The sequence below is a fragment of the Enoplosus armatus genome, chromosome 4, assembly GCF_043641665.1.
Source record: "Enoplosus armatus isolate fEnoArm2 chromosome 4, fEnoArm2.hap1, whole genome shotgun sequence".
Lineage (NCBI taxonomy): Eukaryota > Metazoa > Chordata > Actinopteri > Centrarchiformes > Enoplosidae > Enoplosus > Enoplosus armatus.
In genome coordinates, this window is record NC_092183.1 from 8959450 (window position 1) to 8982541 (window position 23092).

Consider the following 23092-nt stretch of genomic DNA (forward strand, 5'->3'; position numbering starts at 1 on the left):
GAGTCCCTAATTGTATCAGACACTTCAGGGTCACACAAAGAAGAAAGATGAACACCTGAATGATTTGGCTGATGTTTGCATGTTTTAAAGTCTGCGTAGAATTGGTCGCTGACGCTCTGGTCAGTCAAACTAATCCTGGTACTTTATTTATGTTACACTCCACAAAGCCAGACAGTAGTTTATAATAAAGCACAAACCTTTTAGGAGTAAGTTATTGTTTAAACTAGAGATATTAATATAATCATTAAACTGACTGATCTCTCTTTCACATGTCCCTGGTCTTACCTGAACGGACTGTTACACCCCATGCCATGTTCATTGATCTGTGAGCCAGACGATGTTACACAATTTCCAAACAGATATGTGGCAATTAGACATGAATTTGGCAGCGACATGAAATCCTCCCATATTCACCCAGCTGTATAAAACTGGCGAGAAGCTACTCTCTGCACTCTTCGGGCCAAAAGAGGGGTTCGCTGTTACCAAGTGCTTAGTGCTGCAACTGAAACTGGGAAAAAAGAGATGGCACCTGGCAAAAAGGTAAAATAACATCTCTGCAGACAAAACTGTGTGTATATTAGATCTCTGTAATTCGGCAGAGATATTGTTGGTGCAAGGCTTTAACATGCAATGTGATTACATGCTGTAGGTTAAAGTCTTATTGGTCAATGGACTGTGGTGTTGTAAGGAAAATGTTGTCAGTGCAGGTTTTATGTGTGTGCGTGCATGTGGTTTGTGAAATAGCACAAACCACATGCACGCACATACATAAAAGCAGTCACCACTGGAGAATCTCAGGCTAAAAAAATGCTTTTATCTTTGCACCTTTGTACCTGGACTGCAGCTTCTGTCACATAAACACATACAGAATCAATCATCAAATTCAATTGCGCACATTGTCTCTTTATCAACTGCAAACTGCGACATATACTGCAAAACTGTTCACATGTAACGTTGCATGTCTCTGCTCTTATATTGTCTTTAAATCACATACATTTTGTCCTTCTTCTCTGTTGGATATTAAGTAATCTACAAAATATTGATATTGAAAATGAGCTCATAAGCTATTCAGTGTATATGGTGATGTGTGTGCATCTGCTCCCACAGGGTATCATTGAGCGTCTGAATGCTGGAGAGGTGGTGATTGGCGATGGAGGCTTCGTGTTTGCTCTGGAGAAGAGGGGGTATGTGAAGGCCGGGCCATGGACCCCTGAGGCTACTGTCACACACCCTGAGGCCGGTAAGACAGACAGCGCTCACACACACACACACACACACACACACACACTGTATCCAAAACCACATGAGGCCCAGAGGGAAGTAGCACAAACCTAAAAGCACAACGTTTTTTAAAATGACATAATGTTGTCCATCAGTGCGGCAGCTGCACAGGGAGTTCCTGAGGGCTGGATCCAATGTCATGCAGACATTCACATTCTACGCCAGCGATGACAAACTGGAGAACAGGGGTCAGAACTTGAGAATCTCTGTGAGTACCCAACTATAGCACTTTACAGCCAGCATTAGCGAGACTGCGCAGATCTTGCAAATTCCGCTTTACCCCTTACTGATTGTAATAAACATAGTAGAGTACATAGAGTATTGTATTGAGTTCGATCATCAACAAACTCATCATTCTTTCCAGGGGGCACAAATTAATGAGGCAGCCTGCGACCTGGCAAGAGAAGTAGCCAACGAAGGAGATGCAATGGTAGCTGGTGGAGTATCTCAGACTCCCTCCTACCTGAGCTGCAAGAGTGAGACAGAGGTGAAGGCCATCTTCAAGAAACAGCTGGATGTGTTCATGAAGAAGAATGTGGACTTCCTGATTGCTGAGGTGGATTCACGTCTTATTTTATTATGTTGTGCAAGTCATGTTAAAACTACGACAATCTGAAATATGATGGAGCAAAATAAAGGCTCAGCGGTGACCGTGTTTCTGTCGTTGCAGTACTTTGAGCATGTTGAGGAGGCGGAGTGGGCCGTACAGGTGCTGAAGACCAGCGGAAAGCCTGTAGCTGCTTCTCTGTGCATCGGACCGGAGGGAGACATGCACGGCATCTCTCCTGGAGAGTGTGCTGTCAGGCTGGTGAAGGCCGGTACGTTATTTTCCTTTTGTTTCTTTACATGTTAGCTGTGTCATCTGATATGGCAATAACCATTTCCTGCTGTTCTCCAGGTGCCCAGATTGTTGGAATCAACTGCCACTTTGACCCCATCACCTGTGTGAAGACTGTTAAGATGATGAAGGAGGGAGTGGAGAAGGCCAAGCTGAAGGCTCACTACATGGTGCAGCCCCTGGCATTCCACACCCCCGACTGCAACTGTCAGGGATTCATCGACCTGCCAGAATTCCCCTTCGGTAATATGTTTTGCTTGGACATTAAAAGAAAAATAAACATCACCAGGTGACAGCCGTAGTGTTGTTGGCAGCTTTTCACAATTTTTCCTTCTGCTCTCAGCCCTGGAGCCCAGAATCCTGACCCGCTGGGACATGCACCAGTACGCCAGAGAAGCCTACAAGGTTGGCATCCGATTTATTGGGGGCTGCTGTGGGTTTGAGCCTTACCACATCAGGGCTGTGGCAGAGGAGCTGGCCCCTGAGAGGGGGATAGTGGCCCCTGCCTCAGAGAAACACGGAATGTGGGGTGCTGGACTGGAGATGCACACCAAACCCTGGGTCAGGGCCAGGTAAACCATCCAAAATATTCAACAACTGAAATGCACATCATTTTAGGAATAATGTTATTTGGTGCATCTTTTCTTCTGTGTGTAAACTTTGTCTTCATCTCCTCTAGGGCCCGTCGTGACTACTGGGAGCATCTCTTGCCCGCAAGCGGTCGTCCCAAGTGCCCGTCCCTGTCCACCGCAGAGGGCTGGGGCGTGACTAAGGGCCACGCTGACCTGCTGCAGCACAAAGAGGCCACCAGCAGCCAGGAAATGAAGCATGTGCTGGAGATGCAGAAGAAGGCCAAGTCCTCTGCATGAGCAAGACAGAGCGAGAAAAAACAAAGTCTTTCCCAGTATCGTTTGGAGATAAAAGCACTTGTAACAGCGATGCTCCATGTGGAGTATTATGTAAACCCCAAAACAATAAACCTGAGTTTGTCATGTCAGTTTGTTGTCAATGTGTGCTCTTGGACTGCTGCAACAAACACAAACCATTAAAAGACAAGACTGAAACAGTGGCTTTAATTATAAACTTAATATATATATCAGTGAATATGTCATAAACATATGACATGTTTATGACATATTCACTGATTCAGAAGTGACTCAATCCTCACTGGTTGGTGAAAAGTGGCTGCCTACTATAACGTTGGACTTATGAATGTGTCTATTTAGGGTAAAAAAATAGAAACCCACAAACGAAAGACCGAAAACCACACCAACAACCGTAATTAATCTGGACCAAACTAGTAGCACAAACTCACAATACTCTCATTCAGTAAAAGAGGGGAGGGGAAGGAGTAAACATCGCTGTTGTGCAACTTGCCTCTTGCCAATCAGAGCGGCTCTTACTCAGACCCCTCCCCTCCTTCAGAGAGATTTATAGTGGCCCTCTGCTCCTCTCTACTGTTGCTTCAGCCTCTCAAAGTCTGAGCAGTCAGGGGGTCCACACAGCTGCAGGATTATGGCACCAGGAAAGAAGGTATGTGTGGACTTTTGTGGAAAGGTGGGGTCTGCTGTTAGGACCGAATATCCATGTAGGGAATTACAACTAGAAGTTTGGTGGAGTTGTAAAGACTCTTGAGTCATCGTATTGAACAATTAAATGTGATTTGATGGTAGATTAATTCAAATTATATAGCAACATACTATCTCACTTACCTCTGGTAGTATCTAGCCATGTGGATAGGTTTGGCTTTATTTGTCAAGGTTTCTTTTTCCTTTTTCCTAAATAACAGAGAAATTACCTCTAATCACTTTTTCAATATTTCACAATTTCCAGGATTTGTCAAGTTTTATAGTAGGATATTTTGTAAACTGCAGGAACAGACTTTGCTCTAAAATCTGACTCTCAGCCCTATGAGGATCTGGTGAGGGTTTATGACATGAGCGAGCTTTTGTTAGATTCAAATACACAAATTAATTAATAAATTAAGTGTAAATATCCAGGGCCACTGCGATGAATTCAGACTCATTACAGTGATTGACATTTAGTCACAACTGAATTTTGGTGCAAATGTATTTTGCAGAGTCTGAAGTGTAATGCAAATAGAGCTTTTTCAGACTGAGGCGACCTCAATGGTCTCACAAAGTCTAAATTTTATTAAATCTTGCCGCCAAGCATGTTGGAATCAAAAGGTGCAGCTCTATCAGTCATTTCGAGCAGTGCAGCTGTTCTCAGACATGTGCTGCTTTCATGATGACTCAGGGTCATTGAGAGAAGGGGGGACGTGGCACTGGATTTGGGAAACCACTATGCATGAGGCATAATGCAAAGATATACATTTCTACTTAAACTAAATTGGACAGTAGTATGCTGGTGTCAACTGGTGTTCTTTGAATGAAAACCTGCAGCCCCTTTGGCCTCAGTGGCCCATCACCAGCCTGACATATCTAGTCATATTCAATCTCTTTTACTCTCTAAGCTCACATTGATCCATTATCACAGGGAATCTTAGAGCGTCTTGACGCTGGGGAGGTTGTGATCGGCGATGGAGGCTTTGTGTTTGCCCTGGAGAAGAGAGGCTACGTGAAGGCCGGTCCTTGGACCCCCGAAGCCGCCGCAGAGTACCCTGAAGCAGGTGAGAACGAGCTATTTTACTAACTTTAGGTTCTATCATCAATCATTATTGCCTTATGATGTGATCTGTTTGTTCTTCCAGTGCGACAGCTGCACAGGGAGTTCCTGAGGGCCGGGGCCAACGTTATGCAGACCTTCACCTTCTACGCCAGTGATGACAAACTGGAGAACAGAGGCAACAAGCTCACCTTCACTGTAAGTTAAATGGGACATCACACCACTTTCACAGGAATAAGCAGAATATCTAGCAGGTGGCTGTTCATCTGTACATTGAAAACTGTAGCTGAAATGACTGTTAAACACAAAGCAAACAATGTAGAAGCATTGCTCATTCGCAGCATCTATAAATTGGTAATCTCAATTTCCACTCTGTATAGAAATAATATTCTTTTACGTGTATCAGGGTTGTCTATTTGATTCTTGCCTTTGTTTCAACATAATCTGCCTTTGTTCTGCAGGGAGCTCAGATCAACGAGGCCGCCTGTGATTTGGCCAGTCAGGTCGCCAGTGAGGGCGACGCTCTGGTTGCCGGAGGAGTGTCTCAGACTCCCTCCTACCTGAGCTGCAAGAGTGAGACAGAGGTGAAGGCCATCTTCAAGAAACAGCTGGACGTGTTCATCAAGAAAAACGTGGACTTCCTGATTGCTGAGGTAGAGATATTTTTTTTACAAACATCAATCAACCAATTGAATTTATTCCCCCATTTTTTTTACTATTTTATGGTGGATGTTTGACTTTGTGCTGATGTCTTTGTCCTGCAGTACTTTGAGCATGTTGAAGAGGCCGTGTGGGCTGTGGAGGTGCTGAAGGAGACAGGGAAGCCTGTTGCCGCTTCTCTGTGTATCGGACCAGATGGAGACATGCACGGTGTCTCACCTGGAGAGTGTGCTGTCAGGCTGGTCAAAGCCGGTGGGTGCAGTGTTCTTCAGTTTACCCATGAGCATAACTTGTTACTGGTCTATCTCAATCGAAAGGGGATGACCCACATTTTTCTCAATAGATGATCTAAATAGAAATTGGTTTCTATTTAGTTTCTGAATATTGGAAGTAAACGTAGAAGATTTCACTTCTGAGCAATGGTTCATATCAACTCATCTTGTCCTCACATGACCTCTCTGCAGCGTGACTGGGTAGTTTTTCCTAAGATGACAATGGCAGGATTTGTAACTGGTACACATGAGACATGACACATCTGCTCTTAGTCTGCTGGTTGAAAACTGGGACCAGCCTACATGCGAAAACGGTGCCTGGTCGTTGTTCTGTTGAGCGCCAAATTGTTGACCTTTAAAATGAGTCAGCCAAATTCAAAATGTCTTATAGATTCAACCCAAATCGTGCACCCACAACTGCAAACCACAGTTGGTGTTGTCTCTTCTTCATTGCTTATCTGTAACAGTCAGCTCACACCAATGCATGTTCTTCTGTAGGTGCCCAGATTGTTGGAATCAACTGCCACTTTGACCCCATGACCTGTGTGAAAGCTGTCAAGATGATGAAGGAGGGAGTGGAGAAGGCCGGGCTGAAGGCTCACTACATGGTGCAGCCCCTGGCATTCCACACCCCCGACTGCAGCTGTCAGGGATTCATCGATCTGCCAGAATTCCCCTTCGGTAATAACATACTGTGACGCATTTAAATTTTACCATTCAGTTGATATAATCATATATAAAATGACACCTTAAGAATAAGTTCTCTCTCAGTGTGCATGTTGCAACCATTCAACACAGAAATACACAGTTTCACCAAAAGCAACCGACCTGCAATCAAATGTGTATAAAAATGAATTCTTTGTCAGGTCTGGAGCCCAGGATCCTGACCCGCTGGGACATGCACCAGTATGCCAGAGAGGCCTACAATATTGGCATTCGCTTCATTGGTGGCTGCTGTGGATTTGAGCCTTATCACATCAGGGCTGTGGCAGAGGAGCTGGCCCCTGAGAGAGGCATCCTCCCAGCTGCATCAGAGAAACACGGCAACTGGGGTGCTGGTCTGCAGATGCACACCAAGCCCTGGGTCAGAGCCAGGTCAGGGGAAACTTTTAATTGTTAATCTGTCACTGAATACCACAATTATGCACCGAGACTCTTGGCTCTTCAGCAGCAGCAAGTACCAACTTGTATGACTGTTCTTGTCTTTTAGAGCCCGTCGTGACTACTGGGAGAACCTGAAGCCAGCCTCTGGTCGCCCCCAGTGTCCCTCCATGTCTTTCCCCGATGGCTGGGGTGTTACCAAGGGCCACAATGATCTCATGCAGCAGAAAGAGGCCACCTCTCAGGACCAACTCAAGCAGCTGTTCGACAGGTCAAAGAGCCACTGAATCCGTCCGTCTCCTTCAGACCTGGCAGCAGAGCTGAGTCAAACAGCCGTGCCGTGGAGCTACTGACGCTGCACAGTGGTGTGCACTATCTGTACACAGTGCTGCACCCAACAAACATAATGTCAGGGGCCGAATCTTCACTTGAGACGGGCACTGTTCTGTGCATCTGTTGATTGTAGAACTGTAGTTCATGTGAAGCCACAGTGGTGTCTCAAGTTAGGAGTCATCCCATGTTAAGATTGGGACCTTTTTGTTTTCCATGACTCTGGACCAGTTTGTTTGATAAATAAAAGGATCTAATAAAATGTGAATTGGTCACTTGACTGTTGAGATGTGGTTTCTTGCTGTGGATGGGTGGGTGGAGGCTGGGTTATATTATTTGCTATCTTAACTTTACCAGTTCCATCATCTGTAGACATGTGATGATCATGCACACAAACAAATGTGTTATAATGAAGAGCTATCATGCATGGAAAAATATAATATAGACTTAAACATGTCAAAATAGAGCAACGCTTCAATGCAATGAGAAGTACTATTTACTGATTAGGCCTATATTTATTCTCGCCATGGAAGAAGAAAAAGAGACTGAAATGTCTGATTAATTGTACAATTAACAACATACACATATTACCACCCAAGCGGCTCTCTGACGTCTTCACAATATAACATCAGAATATGCCATACAGGTTTGGAAATCCCTTAGTGGTTCAAGTGTTGGAAATGGGCTTTATTATGTATAAATGCAGAATTACACATGAGTAAAGATAGACAGTAAACATTACAAGACTTTCAAGAATCATGCAAGGAATGAGAGAGCCAGTAGATGGCGGTGTTCTGATATCGTGACCCACATGCTTCACATTGGCTACAAAGAGCCTCATAGGAAAGATGTTCTTCTACCAGCTACCAGTAATCGTAAGAAGTTAGAACTGTGTTCATTTTTTTTTAAAGCTATCCTTTATTCCAAGTGTTATCGGAAACCAATATATATAATATGAAATATATATAATATAAGACTTGCTCTACGGTATTTTCCGTTTGTATTGCATGGGCACTCCACTGATTTTACAAGTTCAGATCGAGATGAATTTACTCTTCATCAGGGTTATGGGGTTTAGAAGACAATCACATTTGCCAGTCAGGGAAGGCCCAATGAAAGATACTATAAAGTTACATTATGGAAATTATATGATTTTGACCCATAATAGAGACAAAAAGTCAGGATATCCGAAACATTATTGAAGGGCAACATTAAATAAGCTATATTTAATTAAGTCATCTTTTATTTGTCCTGTAAGTGGCCTATTATATGGTGTGTATTGTTGTCTATCTCTATACTATTATATGTAAATACTGTAATGTAATGTATTTGTGCAGTTCAGCATGACAGATTCATGGTTTAGCGTGATTATGTGTAAAGCGTACTGTGTGTTTTCTGCTAGTGATACATCTTCTTGTGTAGAACATCTCTGCTACTTCCCTCGTCTTTGATTGGACGAGCTTTGACCATCTGACCAGGTTATCCGTTTTTTTCTTCAAGGCGAAGTGAAATTAAATATAGGGTATGATATTTGTCTCTGCCTAGGACAGTAGTCTTGTATTGACGTTTTGAGTTATCACACAGACAATATTCTTACTTTTTAATTGCTTTATGAGGAATAGAAGCCCTTGGAGCCTTTCTGGCACCTCGGCTGGTTTTGCTTTGTAGTGGATTAAGGTGTTTTATCGGTCTATTTCTGTTTGCCCTTTATTGACAGGAGGCTAACTTACAACCGGGAGTGATAAGGCTGCAGTATGGCCTGAGGATTTGACCTAGCAGGACAATCTTTGGGACAACACATCTGCCGGCTGCTTGCCATAATCGCCAGAAAGGTAGCGTTAAAGACATAACTAGAGATAAGGTATAGCTAATAAACTAATAACGTAATAATTTACGCCTTCTAGCCTTTATTACATGCGTTATGAAGATTAATATTCTCGCTGTATTGTTTAAAGCTAAATATCATATTGATGCCATTCATCTATAGGATATGAGAGGCATGTCAACCCCCCTGCACCATTATCATTCACTGCATCCTCTGGACCGTTGTGTTTTAAGGTATAGACTTCTCTGTTTAGATTGACAACAGCGCCATCTTGTGGTGTTTTTTTAAGCCGCTACAAGGAGCTGTTTATACCGGAAGTAAACCTGAGGTCGTCATGGGGAGCAAAGTCAGTTCCAAAATGGCTGGCCCTACCGCCCGAGTCATCCAGGTAACGCTCCTGAAATCTTGATTACTCTAGACATCTGTGTGTTGAGCTCAGATGAACGTTATAAATTAAAATGTCGCCTTTCTGTTGCTGACTTCTCTTGATGGCCTACGTTGGTGAGGCCTTGTTTGGGTGACAAATACCGTCGTACCCTTGTTGATGTCCTTGTTAAACCGCAAAACATTCAGTCATGTATCTTATCATGTCGAGACAGCAGCAGAAAAGCATTTTACTAACTAAATCAATATAAAAGTTAACTAGCGTGTTAAGTGGCATGTTCACTCTTTGGCAGTGCCGTTAGCCCAGTCTGTCATGGCTTATTGCTGAACTCAGATCTGTTTCTCGGCTAACTTAGATAAGTTTGTCCAGAGCTGAAATTGACCTAAAATAGCTTTAGGACGGAAACATATTGTTATTCAGTCAGTGTTTAATCATTGTTTTCTATTCTCTTGCTCATTGACAAAGATACTGTGTCGTTTAATTTGTAGATTTGTACCACAGTAGCCCAGCAAACATGTAAACAATGTTTATATGGACTAGGGCTGCAACTAATGATTATTTTCATAATCGATTAATCTTTTCATTATTCTTTCAGTTGGTTGATTATTTATTTATTCTTTGATGTCTGAAAATAGTTTCAAAAGACTGCCTCTCAATATTTTCCAGACCAAGGTGCTGTCCTCAAATTTGCTGTGTTTCGTTTAGTCCCAACCCCAAAGATTTACAATGACAACGTGAACTGAATTCTGTTCTGCAATGATCAAGCTGAAAAAAAGTAAATAACTTGCATTTGAGAAGCTATGATCCGGATCTTAGGCCACTTTTGCTTGACTTTTGACTTAAACAATTCATCAGTTATCAAAATTGTAGGCCGCTAATTGTTTCTTTGACTATTGCTTTGTTTCAGCAATAGTATGAATCAAAGTTACTGTCATCTTAGTTACATTTTGTGAGTCTCCTGTCACAGTCTGAGGTTGCAGTCATCAATGAAGAGTTGCACTTACATAACCAAAAAGCTTGTCCTAATTATTCCTAGTGTAAGCTAGCCACACAGTTTTAACAGCCTGTGTTTTGGGGTATCTGCCACTGAATTACTTTGGTGCTCAAAGCTTTGAAAAAAAATTAAACTTGTTGGTCATCAGCTTTGTGTTTTTCAAGAAACAACATTACCCAGGTAGTCCACGCATCTTGCTGGCAGCTCTTTGCACTTTGCTGTGGAAGGTTAAAACAATTGTTAATCTGTCCAAAACGAGCTCATTCTGTAAAGACAAGTCTCTTTTGAATTGTCATTTTTCAGTGCGCAAACAAATTATTTTCACCTCCACTGTATGTGGTTTTTGCAGTCTCAGCGGCATATATCTACTGTCCATACTATCTGCATGGCTAGATACCTCATTGGGGAAGTGGGAAAACATTTTTTGGGTTTTGGGTTAATTGACTATTTAACTAACACACACTTCACACAGCTGTTTATGTGTGTGTGTGTTTGCAGGCTATTCGGCCTCACACTCCCCTGATCAAGTTCCCCAAAAGACAAGATATTCCAAAGGCCAATGGTGAGTATGAAGAGAGTGAATAATGCTCAGATAGGTGACATGATGACCTACATGAAGGAACCCACCCTAAAAAACTGCTCTTGGTGGAATAACTGGTACTTCCTGGCCTATTTTATTGTATCCACCCTAGATTATTACTTTAACAACTATTATTTAAACCTACATCTTGGCCTACATGTGAACTGTTGTTTCATATACTGGCATAGTATGATAGATGAAAAACTCGACAGTCATATAATTAAAACATTTGTGATTGACCCTTTTTTTAATGTGTGATGATTTCTGGTTTCTCTTCTTTTTCCAGCCCAAGAGGCGTTGAAAATAATAGCAGTTGACTTCCCACCACACAATACTCCGGGTTCCCCTTCAGCACCGCCTCCGTTAGCAAGATCTCATGTACCTTTGACCCCAATCTCAGGCACGCCCGACACGCTGGCCTCTATTCAGCAACTAACGGCAAGGTACCGCAGGAGACCGTTGACAGTGGATGAAATGGACTACATCCAGGTGAGGCGTCAAATGGACCACCTACATTACTATATACTATACCCAGAACATTTCGCTGACAATTTGGCCTCTTAAAACCAAGTAGGATGGGTGGAGGTAGTGAAAAGGAAGGGGAAAATGAATCGCTTGAACGTTTCATTTGGTATCAGTTAGAACATAACCTTTGTCCTTGGTTAAAGATAAACCTGCAGAGTAACCTTGACTTGGTACTGTAGGTATAGATAGTGGGTTGTGTGGATTTATAATAGGAATACCATTAAACAAGTTTAGCATAACTCTGTATCCCCATCTTATGAATTACCAAAAAGTAAAGCTAAATAAAGTTGGTCTATTTAGAGTGTACAATGTGTCCATGTATGAGTAGCTTTCATGTCATGTTCCTTATTTTAAAATATAAGTTTTGTTTTTCTATTTTCTGTCTTTGCCACAGCGCGGTGGTCCAGAGTGACCTGAAGCGACTCAATCACTGCAACCCAAGTCCTTATCTGTTGGAGATCAGTATGTGTCTTTTAATTCTGTTTCTCGGCACAAGAGAATCTAATGCCACACGAGACATGATGTAGAATAAAGTATTTCATAAATCCTGTTAAAATGTACATATGTTTATTTTTGAGATGTTAATTCTTAATTGTATTTTAAGTTCATACGAAGTGACGTCTTCATTGTATTACACACAGCAAAGCCATAACAATAACTTCTGGGTTTTCCTTATTTACTGCAATTATTCCTTACATATTTGTTTTTGTTAAACCGTGGTTTTAACATTATACCAGCTTAACTCAACATTTTTCTGAGTTTTAGTTTTGTCATATAATTTGTTTGAGCTTCACTTGAAATAATACCACAAATCCAAGCACAAGGCTCTGGTGCATAGAGATAAATAATGGGAAGGTTGCTTTTGTTTGTCATGCCCTTCACTGCTATACACTGATCTGTTTTTTTGGAGCCGAACGAAGCTGAGGAGATGCTGGATATTGAGTTGAAATAGTACTGAGTGAAATGGTGCTGAGTTCATACTGGATTAAAATTATTAAAAGAAATATTGTATTTTGATTGTGGTGTTCTTATCATGCTTGATGTAGATGCGTAGACACAAAACAAGCAAACGATAAGGACATTTGTAATAACAGGACATCATCGTCTTCAACAAATGAACCACATCACATTTAGGATTCATTTTAGGTATTTATTTTTGTTACCGTCGCTGGCATGCTCTACATGGTAAACATTAACAACATTGAGATTTCACAACAGTGCAGTATGAGCGGCCACCATTAATGTGTTACTGGTTTTCTAACTATGAGATTCAGCAAGCTGTTTTATTACTCAGATGAATATTGGCACATGTAGCACAGACATGACAGAAAGGCCAAAAGTGAATATACACTTCACCTGTCTGACTGGCAGATTGTCATCTTAGTCTCTACCAGAGCTGAGAGAAGCTCACGCAGTTCTCGTTTTTATTTTCTCCTCTTTCCATGACTTAATCGAGGAGAGGTCACACCCAGGCAAACACATATGAGAAAGTAGTAAGTACATGTTTGCCTATAGGCAAAATTGAACAACCAGTTCCTAAACACATGAATGCTGTTACAGAACAATTCATGGCTTTACAAAAATACCTCTGGATGTTCAAAACCGAATATCAAACACAACCTATGAACTTTGTGAACAAGAAAGTGCAGTATATTCAGATATTAATGTAAACACTTACAGCAACAAGGAACTGTCGAGCACAAATGAGCACAACACTAGAAGAAACACTGAGGTATGCACTGGATTACTCTGATTATTTTGGGGGGAATATTCTGTCCTACACGTGTCTTGGTATTGAGGAGCATTTATAGTTTTTGATAATTGTGGATTGGAACTTTTTTTTTTGCAAACGGCAGACTAAACATTGCACTTGAAATGTAGTAGAAGCAATCTGTGCTCCGTACTGGAGGCGAAAAGGACTCGTCAATTGCTCTGTTCGTCCAGGTCCTCAAAAGCAGGTAAGAAATCAGCGATGGTGTCCACCACGTAGTCGGGCACCAGGCTGTGGTTGGTGGTCAGCTCACTATTCCTGTACTCCTGGGCCTCCTCAATCTGAGACACGCCGGTGAGAGTGAGCATGGTGTCGAGGCCGCAGTTGGACCCGAACAGCATGTCTGTCTCTAGGCGGTCCCCGATCATCAGGCACTGGGCGGGGTCCACCCCCCTGAACTGACTGGAGATGCATTCGAACATGAAGCGGCTGGGCTTGCCGATCACAGTGGCCTTGCGACCTGAGGCCACCTCCAGGGCTGCAGTAAGGGACCCCGAACCTGCCAGGGTTAAAGATCAGAGCAAGGTTAGATTAAAGTGAATTTTGAGAGACCTCTTCTCCCCCAACCAGCTACCAATCCAGCTCCTTCAAGTATGTTTGGGTACAATTAATATATTTTGTATTCACTTATCTACAGTGGCTACAGCACACAAACATCAATACACTAGATAGGTGCAAGGAGTTCTTCTGCAATGTTGATTAATGGTTTTAGTACTGTGACAGTGGTTTTGCATGTGCTAGCATCACACACAGTACAGCCAACATAAGGCTACATTACTTACATTTCTGAATGCAGTATTATTTTCCAGGGAAACAATGGTTTCAATTCATTCCAATGCAACATATAAATCAACTTGCAGGTTCTTGAAATTTAAGATGGATTACTGAAACTGCCAACTGGCATTCAGGCAGGTCCGGCACTATTACCTAATCTTTTTAATATGTTGGGAGTATTTTTGTCTATTTGATAGCGAGGTGGCAGGAAATCAGCAAAGGCCCCACTCCAGGCTGGACTTGAACCAGGGTCATTGTGATCAAATGGTAAACAAACCCTGAGGCCCCCAGGCTGCCCCATTATCACCTAATCTTTAGGCCCTGCACAATAGTTTTAATGAGATCACTTCATGCTGCACTTACATGATCAATATTCACTCCAAAATAAATTTCTGTTTAACCAAATTAACACAAACTGACACAAACTTGAGGCCAGGTGGTAATTCAGCACAAGAGTACTGGGTAGTACCTTGGGTTCTAGACTAAATACACAGTAATGAGTAGTGCCATGTATTATCTGCTGTGTGCACTGTACACGGTGGGCCCCTTAAGGGTGATGGGGTACAATGCACATAGAGTCAGAAGAATGGGGGCCTCATTGTTACCCAGGGCCCTCTCTATTCAGCCATGGGTAATCCATCACAATGAACACCATGTATATTTGTATTTCAGACTAAAAAAGTGTGTAACGCAGCAGAAACGCAGCTAGTATCTGTAATTTAACCATAACTCTAAAGTTCTGTTGTTGGCTGAAACTATTTTGTTCCTGCTGGACATGAAGAGAGGCTGTCACATTGAAATATGTGACATCAGGAAAAAAAAATTGGTTTACTAATGTCTAATAAATATTTACTGTAGCTTAGGCATGCAATGTGCAGCTGTATTAAGAAAAGAAAATAATAATCAAATTGATAATAAAAATCGATGATAAACAGTCACATTTAACTGAGGCTGTTGACCCCTTGACTTTCAATAACCTATCCATGGTTGGCACTAATACAAACATCCTATAAACATCACCACCACCACCATACCTGGCAGTATCCTTCCACTTGACAGAGGGTGCCAGGGGTCGTTGTCGGTGGCCAGGAACAGACAGTCCGGGTCCCTCAGGTAGCACGAGGCTTTGGCCAGTTTGAGAAAAGTCAGTTTATCATCATGTCCCACCAGCACTGCCTTGACGTCCGGAGCCAGGGCGCAGTCGTAGATGGTGGCGTCCGGATCGTCCACCTCCTCCACGCAGGGGATGCCCGCCTCCTGCAGCTCTCTGCGCAGTCCGTCGCAGCCCATAACGAACACCTGGCCGCAGATCTTGACGACGTCTCTCAGATAGAGAGCCGAGCAGTACGACGAGCTGAAGATCTGCTCCAGCATCACGTCGGTGAAGCCCAGCCGGTAGAACTTGTGCACATAATTCTCCCGGGGCCTGGTGCAGTTGTTGGTGACGAACACTACGTTTTTGCCGTGCCGGATCAGCGAACTCACCACCTTCGCCGCGCCCGTTATCGCCTTCTCCCCGTGCCATATGACCCCGTCGCAGTCGAAGAGAATGAAGTCCTTCGCCTCAAGCAGATTTCTGATCTGCGGACCTCGAATTTTCTGGCAGCCTTTGAACCCAAAGGCGCCTGCCATTCCGGCTTTTTCCTCGGTTTCCTCCGTGTTTCACCTGTTAATGGTTCCCCATATCAAAATCTGGTGCATAATGTGGTGAAGACAACGAATGAAATGTTACGAAAACAAATCAATGTCAGGAAATCACATTGCAGAGTCCTTGGTGGTGTTACATACACGGACAGCGGGCTACATAAACATTGATGTCTGGCCACGCCCACGTTGTCAACTCTGACCAATCAAACTGTAGCACTTTAACCAATCAGATTCGTGTGTGTGTCACAAGCCTTACGAGCAACAACCTCTTAAAAATTACATTGCGCCCCCATGGCAGCTGGTGGACACTTTTAAATATGGCATTTTATTAAAAAATGTACATGACCTCTAAATAACAGTGGTACGCCGAATAAAAACTAAATAGTGGTGGAAGAAGTACTCATATCCTTTGCTTGAATAAAAGTAGCAATAGGCCTACTAAACAAAAAATACTTACTATTACAAGTAGAAGTTCTGCATTCAAATAACAAAAAAGTCATATTTGAAAATATAGAAGTAGTCATTATGCACCAAACTGCATCATATTTTATAAGATGAGCATATTTTTGTATATAAAATCGTACCTGTAACATAACCACTATCTGTCAGATAAATAGATGTAGTGTAGTAAAATGTATAATATTTCCCTCTGAAATGTGGTGGAAGTAAAATAATAAAGTAGCATAAAATTATACTCAAATTGAAGTAACTTAAAACAAGTAAACCCATATATTATTATTATTATTATCATTATTATTATTATTGTAAGAATGCAGTCATCAGAAAAATGTAATGGAGTGAATCTAGTGGAGCTTAACACTAATACATTGGTAGTAACGTACCAGATCCTACAAGCTGTAACTTTAACAACAGTATCTGAATAAATTTACTTCAATTTCTACTTATGAGTAGTTTTTAGTTGTAGAATTAGGCTTAATTCTTGTCCAGGAAGCCATGATTTTCAAGTCTCACTCTCAAGTAAGTCTTTCTCTCAAGTCACTAGATGGTGCTCTAACCCACAAACAACACAGATATGAACTTCAGAACACAAATTGGTTAAAATCCCAGCAACTCCAATATATACTGTAGATTCATGTAGTTATACCCTCTCTATGATCTCATACTGTCTCTCAGAGAAATCACTGCAAGCGTTAAAATCAGAGCCCATCAGATTTATTTCTCATTTCCTCTTTGTTGAACTTACCATTGTACTCGGGCCAATCTTTTGACTATCAATCACTACAGAACATATTCAGCCACGAAGCTTTGCCCTCCTAAACAACCACTTCCCACCATCAGTCATTATTACTAAGACACAACTCATGGGATCATGCTACTAGAGCCATTTGACAAGTGTGCAACCACATATCCTCGTTTAATGGCATTTACAAGTAAGTTACACATATACAAAGTTCAGAGCCACTACATCTCTTTCTTACTTCAAAGAACAAAACGTCCACAACTTTTACATCACTAATCTACTTCCACTTGCTCCATCGTACCTTTTTGTATATGACATCATGTGATTATCATTATGTCATTTTATTTTATTTTGATTTCCTCTTGCTTGTCAGTGCAGGGTACCTGTTGTAAAACAGATTAGAACTAAGCATCATGCTTGTAAATAAAATGTATAGATGATTGTAATTCCACCTTAAACCAACAATGAAAAACAGAACTGTAAATAAAATGCAGTAACAGTATTAAAATAGCCAAAAGTGACACAGTTTATTCTATGTTGTCTGTTTTATTCTGATCATGATTTCTTCTAGCTTCTGTTTCTCTCTGCTTTATTTTTTCTGTTTCTCCTCTGTCCTATGATTTTCCTGCGTTCTATTTTGTATTGGTGTATTCTTCTTCTGCTTCATTAAAGTTTGGGTTTTTTTCCCCCAGTGGTCCGGCCATGTCATGCTTCGGCTGCTTTGCCCCGCCTGTTTTAGATTGCGTGCGAGACAGAGGAAGACTCACTGGCACCTGCAACTGCCAGACAAACAGACAAATGAAATGCAGGGAAGGAATGGACAGCTGAGTGGACAGAGAACAAGCCGTCCTAATTGGTCATTATTTCCTTGCTAATCTATATTTTCCTCCCTGCAAACCCCCAACACAGATGTGAGGAGTGGGAGGGAGGACAGAACAGAAAGGGGGGGGTCCTCCAAGGCCTGGTCTGCTCTCAACAGTGGCTTGAGCGCTGACCGTGAATATTGCTGTGCGCTTTTGTGTCTTGTTTAGAAAGGGGAAGGAGACTCAGTGGAGACCAGCAGAGGAGGGTGTGGGGGTCAGAGTTGAGACTTGCAGGTGGTGCTGGTGGTTAATAACTGACGAGCCAGTAGACCATAACGCTGCCCCAAACACACACATGCACACATGCATACACACAGTTTGCAGGTAGAGCAGAGTTTTGAGAATTCAGGTGTATTCTATGACTCTCTACACACTTTGTCTACACGTATGTACACAAACCAGACAAGCAAAGCAGCACACCAAAACATTCTCAACATTCATTCATCCACCCACCCTAACATGGCTTGCTGCCATTTGTAAACATGCGACAACACAAAAGCCTTGCTTAGTTAGGGTGTGCGTGCGTGTTTGCGTGCGTACTGTCAACTACCCCTGCTTGCAGCGCAGCCAGGTCAAAGCAGCACAGAGGTGTTGGACATTGTGGCGCTGCAGTACAAATGAGACGTCTGGTAGACATGATGGCGCTGGGAGGGGAGAGGGCAGGACACTGGGCATTAGCGCTATTCCACTGGCGTGAAACTGGAAATATTGAAAGTATAACTCTTTTCAGTACACAAAAAGTACTCGACATGAAAAGAGAGGTTGAACAACAGTATTAATGGCATCTTTTTAAGTTAAATTAAACATGTAATTTTTCTTTGCAGCTTTTCTTTTGATAACTAAAGGGAAATCTTTCTGGAAAAAAACCCCACTTTTTCTTAAGTTACATTTTTCTCCTTTTTTCCTCCATCTTTTCTGGGCCTAGTGGGGCTACAGGGGAAAAGGATGTTTGAATTTATTGTTTGTGTCAAAGCAAAGGCCTTCTATCACTTATTTGTTTGTTTGTATGAATCCATTACAACAAGCATAGTTTATTTTTTGAACATCTGCAGAATTTTTAGGGTAGAGGGAATTAAAAGTTCTCATATTGGTACAGTAAACAAGTAACACAGAACTGAGGTATAAATCTGAAGTGTTCCTGAGGAAACACTTAGTGCAGCTATTGTATTTTTTTGTGTTTGTCCCTGCTATTCTTGTTCCTACAGAAAGTCCAACAGAGAATAACAGGTCCAAGAAGCCCCAGGGAGAGAAGAAGCACCAGGTCCAGCAGGTATCTCTGGTACCATGGTTGCGCCAGTGAAGCTGGCCTTAAATGAGTTCCACTGCCACTGTGCAGGACGTGGTCCACCCACTGGATGAGTCGAAGGACTGGAGGGACAGGGTGAGATTTGTGGATCCTGCTGAGGGAAAAAGCTGAAGACTTGAATCTAGATTAGGAGAAATGATTGGGAAAAATAAAGAAAGAGAAAGGGGGAGTAGTTACAGACATCTCTGTACACTACTGGCATCATAAATGTTGCCCAGCCATTCATTCACATACCTGATGTCCTGTATGAGTATTTGAATAGTGGAGCTGAGCAGTTCCCTGGTGATGTGTGTGGGGTTGATAGTGAGGCCAAGTCCCTTTGTTTCAGCCCTTACCATATTATCAAACTGGTCTCCAAACAGAGGGATTCCCAGCACAGGAACGGCATGGTACACTGCCTGCAGCAGGCTGTTTTGTCCGCCATGGGTGACAAAGAGACGTGCTTTTTTGTGGCCTGGAGTAAACAGAAAAATTGAGAAAATTTCAGATGGGAACAATCTGTTAAGGGTTAACAATGCGGACCAAACCACTGCCAACAGCGTTTTTAACAAGGGTGGGGATGTACATACATGAACACGGTCACTTTCATTGCCATGATACAGTCTATATGAAACAAAGCACAGCAGGAAAATTACACCACAGAGTAATGACCAGATGGTACGTCTGTATTTGTATCTTACTCTGTTTATACTTTTAATGAGATAAATATTGAACATTTAAAGCGAGCATTTCAGTCTTGTGGTATCTCTTTAGATATTAAGAGGTTAAAAGGAAAGAATGGAGCTGCAGTGCAGCAGTGACCCAGTCTCTTTCTGCTGCAGTCTCCGTCCAGTCTGACAGGAATCCAACCTGAAATTCATTGTTTTGGTCTTCTTTCAGATAGTCCACAATGCCCACAATGAAATTACCTTTTGGTGGTCTACGATATACTGCAATCCGCCTTTATGTTTGTAACAAAGGGTTAGAATAAGAGAGGCAGACTGTTCCTACCCAGCAGGTCATTAAGAGGCAGCCAGTCCACTAGCTTGAGATTGGGAGGTCTGTCCATGTGAGATGGCCATCGCTGGGGGTCATACCTGCAAGCAAGCAAAACACTGCCTCCTGACGTTAACTGAAAATACCAAGGTTATTTGTTTTTTGGGGTTGATTTTACCTTTTCATGACTGTGATGTGTGCTTTCCCCCTATACCAAATTTAGATCTTTGACACAGAATGTTAAAAATTCAAATTTTTTAAGCCTGTATGAATTCTGTCATGCTTTTACCTCCAGAGCACCCCCTGAGGGATCCTGGAGAAGCCAGTCACCAGCTCCACAAGCAGAGGGTCCACAGATATTGAAGAGACCATTGATCCCAGAGTCACGACAATGAAACCTGCCTCTCCAAAACTGGAGATCCACAACTCAAGATCCTTAGGGATCAAAAGGGTTGGGGTATGGAAATATGCAGAGGGGAATTTGCAAAGTGTTGTGTAAGGCAGGATGAGAGAGAAGGTTGTGCATAGGGAGGAGTAAAAGTTAGTGAAAAGGGTAAAGACAGTGGAGAAAGCTAGTTAAACAAATTTTCACTGATGTATTTGGATATGTGCATCAAGACCTGTTCTGGCGGCTTTGCAGGTTTATTCAGCAGACCTCCCACCAGCACCGTGTAGGGCATAAGAGGCTGGGGGAACTCCAATGAAAAGTCAGTGTTGAAGGCCCAGAGTTCAGCTCCTTGATGTAACTCCTCCAGACCACCAGGGGGTGAGCCTGACTCAAGGTGGCGCTCAGCTACTTCCCTAAATGTCGACCATACAAGTTCCTGGCCTTTGATGTAAGACACAAGACACATTCAAAAAGCACCAACATAGCATGCCCAATATCTGTTCAAAGCCATTAAGATTGAATTATTACAACTAATTTCTTGTTAATCGGTATTAGCTAAAACACTTACTGGCCGTAGACAGATGTTTAAACATTCTAACCACATGTACAATCAGTTTCAAATATATATATTTCATATTAGCCAAAAATGTATAGTATGGAGGGAATTTCAGCAGATTAAAAAAACTGTATGGATTACTGTATTGAGATGGTGTGCTAATGGCAGCAGTAGTGGATGTTGATCTTACTTAGCTGAAAAAGAGATATGTGCGAAATGTGAGATAAGTAGTAATTTAAGAATGAGATATGAGAAGAAATAAAATGGAAAAACTTCAAATTCATGACATCTAAAAATGTACTCATTTAGAATATTAATAAACCCAGAGGGCTATTAACAAGTACAGCATACAATAAAGAAAGTGTGTTATTAGGTAAGCCAGATAATACCCTTGATAATGTGCGATGTCCTGTGTAACACTAATCTTACCTACAGGAGCCAGGAAAGAATAAAAGAGGTTCTTTGCACGACCCCAGAGGTTCATGTGGTCAGACAGCTGGGAGCTGAAGACTGGGATGTAGGAGACTGGGCTGGGGAGAGCGATGGACAGAGGGCCGTTCATAGTGCCAGGATAGAAAGCTATATAGTGGACACCTGGAGTAGAGAGTAAAGTGCATGGACCTTCAGCTGCTGTTGATTTATTCACGGATGTAAAATAAAAACACTGTGAATCTGGCTCACAATTTGTTTGAATTAGCAGATTTAAATACATCTGCAATCTGCAAATAATATAAGTGACAAGATGTTGGTAAATAATACATTACTGGAGTAATATTAAGAGTCAACGGACGATAGTAATTATGACATAAACCAAAGTGATATGAACAGCAGATGTACCAAGTTTGTGTGCCAGGATGAAGGAACAGGGGTTAAAAGCATCAAGGATGGTGATGTCGTAGCGCTCCCTCTGGAGGAAAGTGATTATCTCTTTGTCCCCTAACAGTTTGTCACACTGATAGGACAGGTGCCCCATGAAGTTTAGAAAGTTATTAAAGTTATCCCTGAGAGAAAGAGAGAAAGTAAAAATGATAAAGATGAAGACAAACAGAGAGGCTAAGGGAGTGAGAAGGAACCAATTTAAATCTGATACAATATATTGCTGTTAGAGACAAATATAAGTCTAAATAGATAAATTCAAGAGCCTCAAAATGTTGATGGAAAACCAGATTCAAGATCAAAAAAAGATTAAGTAGCTTTTCTATTTCTATTCCCAGTCTCCTAAAATCTGTGCGATACCTTCCCAGTAAAAACTGTGTCTGTTGCTCCAAGAACCAGCCATTGTATTCTTTGATGTATTTCTCTCCTAAGGACCAGGCGCTCGTCTGGTAACTGTCTGCACGGCCTGCGTAGGAAAAACCTGAGCGCAATTCAACAGAAATGTGCACTCATTTAGAAAACCAGTGATCAAATCAGAGAAAGGATGAGAGAGAAAGGTGTGCAAAATATTTTTCTGTATGTGTATGTTTGTGTGAGTACTGTATGTACAGTTTACCTGTAATAACAGGATTGCCAAGTTGCAAGAGCATGCGGACCTCATGGCCATGCTGGTGTAAGTTATGAGAAATTTCATCTAACAGCAAGTAGTGGCTTCCTCCTGGAGGAGAGGAGAGAAGGAGGACTAAATCAAAACAGTGCTATCACTATGCTATCTGAATATATGGCTCACTGTTTGCAACATACAATATGAATTTGCATATAATATAAATACTTTCCTTCACAAACAACCCGTACCTATTACTGCACTTTCTTGACTCACCAGTCTAGCAAGGAGGTGCTTATTCTTATTATTTACAATAGTACTCCAGTAAGATAAAATGTTGGATTTACAATGAGTATATCTATCACAACTAGTAAAGGGCACTTGAACAATCACTGCGCCACTACTCACCAATTAGACAGACAGTCAGGATCTTGGCAGACTGAAGTACTGGAAGAGCCAGAAGAGAAAGCGACCAAAATACAATCCCCATGTTGTTATTAGAGTACAATACACTGACCTGCAGCCAAAGTCCTCCTAAAATAGTCTTCAAATTCAAAAATAAACTGTAATGAAAACCTCAAGAAAAATAATTTCTTGTGAGAAAGTTTGCCCTCTTAACTCCGTAATACAACAACAAAGTTAGATCCAGTGAGCGACTGGGGCAGACGGGCAGCGTTGTGATCCAGACAAATGGAAAATTTTCCACAAGAAA

General features: G+C 41.9%; 5 protein-coding genes across 6 annotated transcripts; 3 read left to right on the forward strand and 2 right to left on the reverse strand.

The window, feature by feature from the left end:
• The first annotated feature begins 470 nt into the window (after positions 1 to 470).
• On the forward strand, positions 471 to 2988 carry LOC139284204 (betaine--homocysteine S-methyltransferase 1-like). Its single transcript, XM_070904401.1, has 8 exons — positions 471 to 540; positions 1108 to 1240; positions 1377 to 1489; positions 1646 to 1837; positions 1952 to 2099; positions 2180 to 2362; positions 2463 to 2691; positions 2799 to 2988. The coding sequence occupies exons 1-8, from the start codon at positions 523 to 525 to the stop codon at positions 2986 to 2988; spliced, it is 1206 nt and encodes a 401-aa protein (XP_070760502.1). The 5' UTR covers positions 471 to 522.
• A 609-nt stretch (positions 2989 to 3597) lies between these two features.
• Positions 3598 to 7385, forward strand: LOC139284081 (betaine--homocysteine S-methyltransferase 1-like). The gene is made up of 8 exons (XM_070904243.1): positions 3598 to 3652; positions 4619 to 4751; positions 4833 to 4945; positions 5209 to 5400; positions 5512 to 5659; positions 6178 to 6360; positions 6546 to 6774; positions 6890 to 7385. Exons 1-8 carry the CDS (start codon positions 3635 to 3637, stop codon positions 7065 to 7067), a joined length of 1194 nt encoding a protein of 397 aa, XP_070760344.1. The 5' UTR covers positions 3598 to 3634; the 3' UTR covers positions 7068 to 7385.
• A 1325-nt stretch (positions 7386 to 8710) lies between these two features.
• Positions 8711 to 11975, forward strand: kgd4 (alpha-ketoglutarate dehydrogenase subunit 4). 2 transcript variants are annotated; one of them, XM_070904245.1, is made up of 5 exons: positions 8711 to 8942; positions 9189 to 9323; positions 10813 to 10876; positions 11181 to 11383; positions 11814 to 11975. In XM_070904245.1, the coding sequence occupies exons 2-5, from the start codon at positions 9270 to 9272 to the stop codon at positions 11829 to 11831; spliced, it is 339 nt and encodes a 112-aa protein (XP_070760346.1). In that variant the 5' UTR covers positions 8711 to 8942; positions 9189 to 9269; the 3' UTR covers positions 11832 to 11975. The 2 variants fall into 2 exon arrangements, with proteins under 2 accessions (XP_070760346.1, XP_070760345.1); XM_070904244.1 differs by having other exon boundaries at positions 8712 to 8942; positions 9225 to 9323.
• Positions 11976 to 12555: 580 nt separating this feature from the next.
• On the reverse strand, positions 12556 to 15731 carry pdxp (pyridoxal (pyridoxine, vitamin B6) phosphatase). The gene is made up of 2 exons (XM_070904725.1): positions 14999 to 15731; positions 12556 to 13689 (listed from the first exon to the last, which is right to left on the reverse strand). Exons 1-2 carry the CDS (start codon positions 15594 to 15596, stop codon positions 13343 to 13345), a joined length of 945 nt encoding a protein of 314 aa, XP_070760826.1. The 5' UTR covers positions 15597 to 15731; the 3' UTR covers positions 12556 to 13342.
• Positions 15732 to 18834: 3103 nt separating this feature from the next.
• Positions 18835 to 22951, reverse strand: LOC139284678 (UDP-glucuronosyltransferase 3A1-like). The gene is made up of 10 exons (XM_070905031.1): positions 22789 to 22951; positions 22393 to 22494; positions 22137 to 22257; positions 21738 to 21901; positions 21330 to 21494; positions 20577 to 20785; positions 20246 to 20391; positions 19972 to 20057; positions 19216 to 19435; positions 18835 to 19102 (listed from the first exon to the last, which is right to left on the reverse strand). The coding sequence occupies exons 1-10, from the start codon at positions 22868 to 22870 to the stop codon at positions 18835 to 18837; spliced, it is 1563 nt and encodes a 520-aa protein (XP_070761132.1). The 5' UTR covers positions 22871 to 22951.
• Between the last annotated feature and the right edge of the window lie 141 nt (positions 22952 to 23092).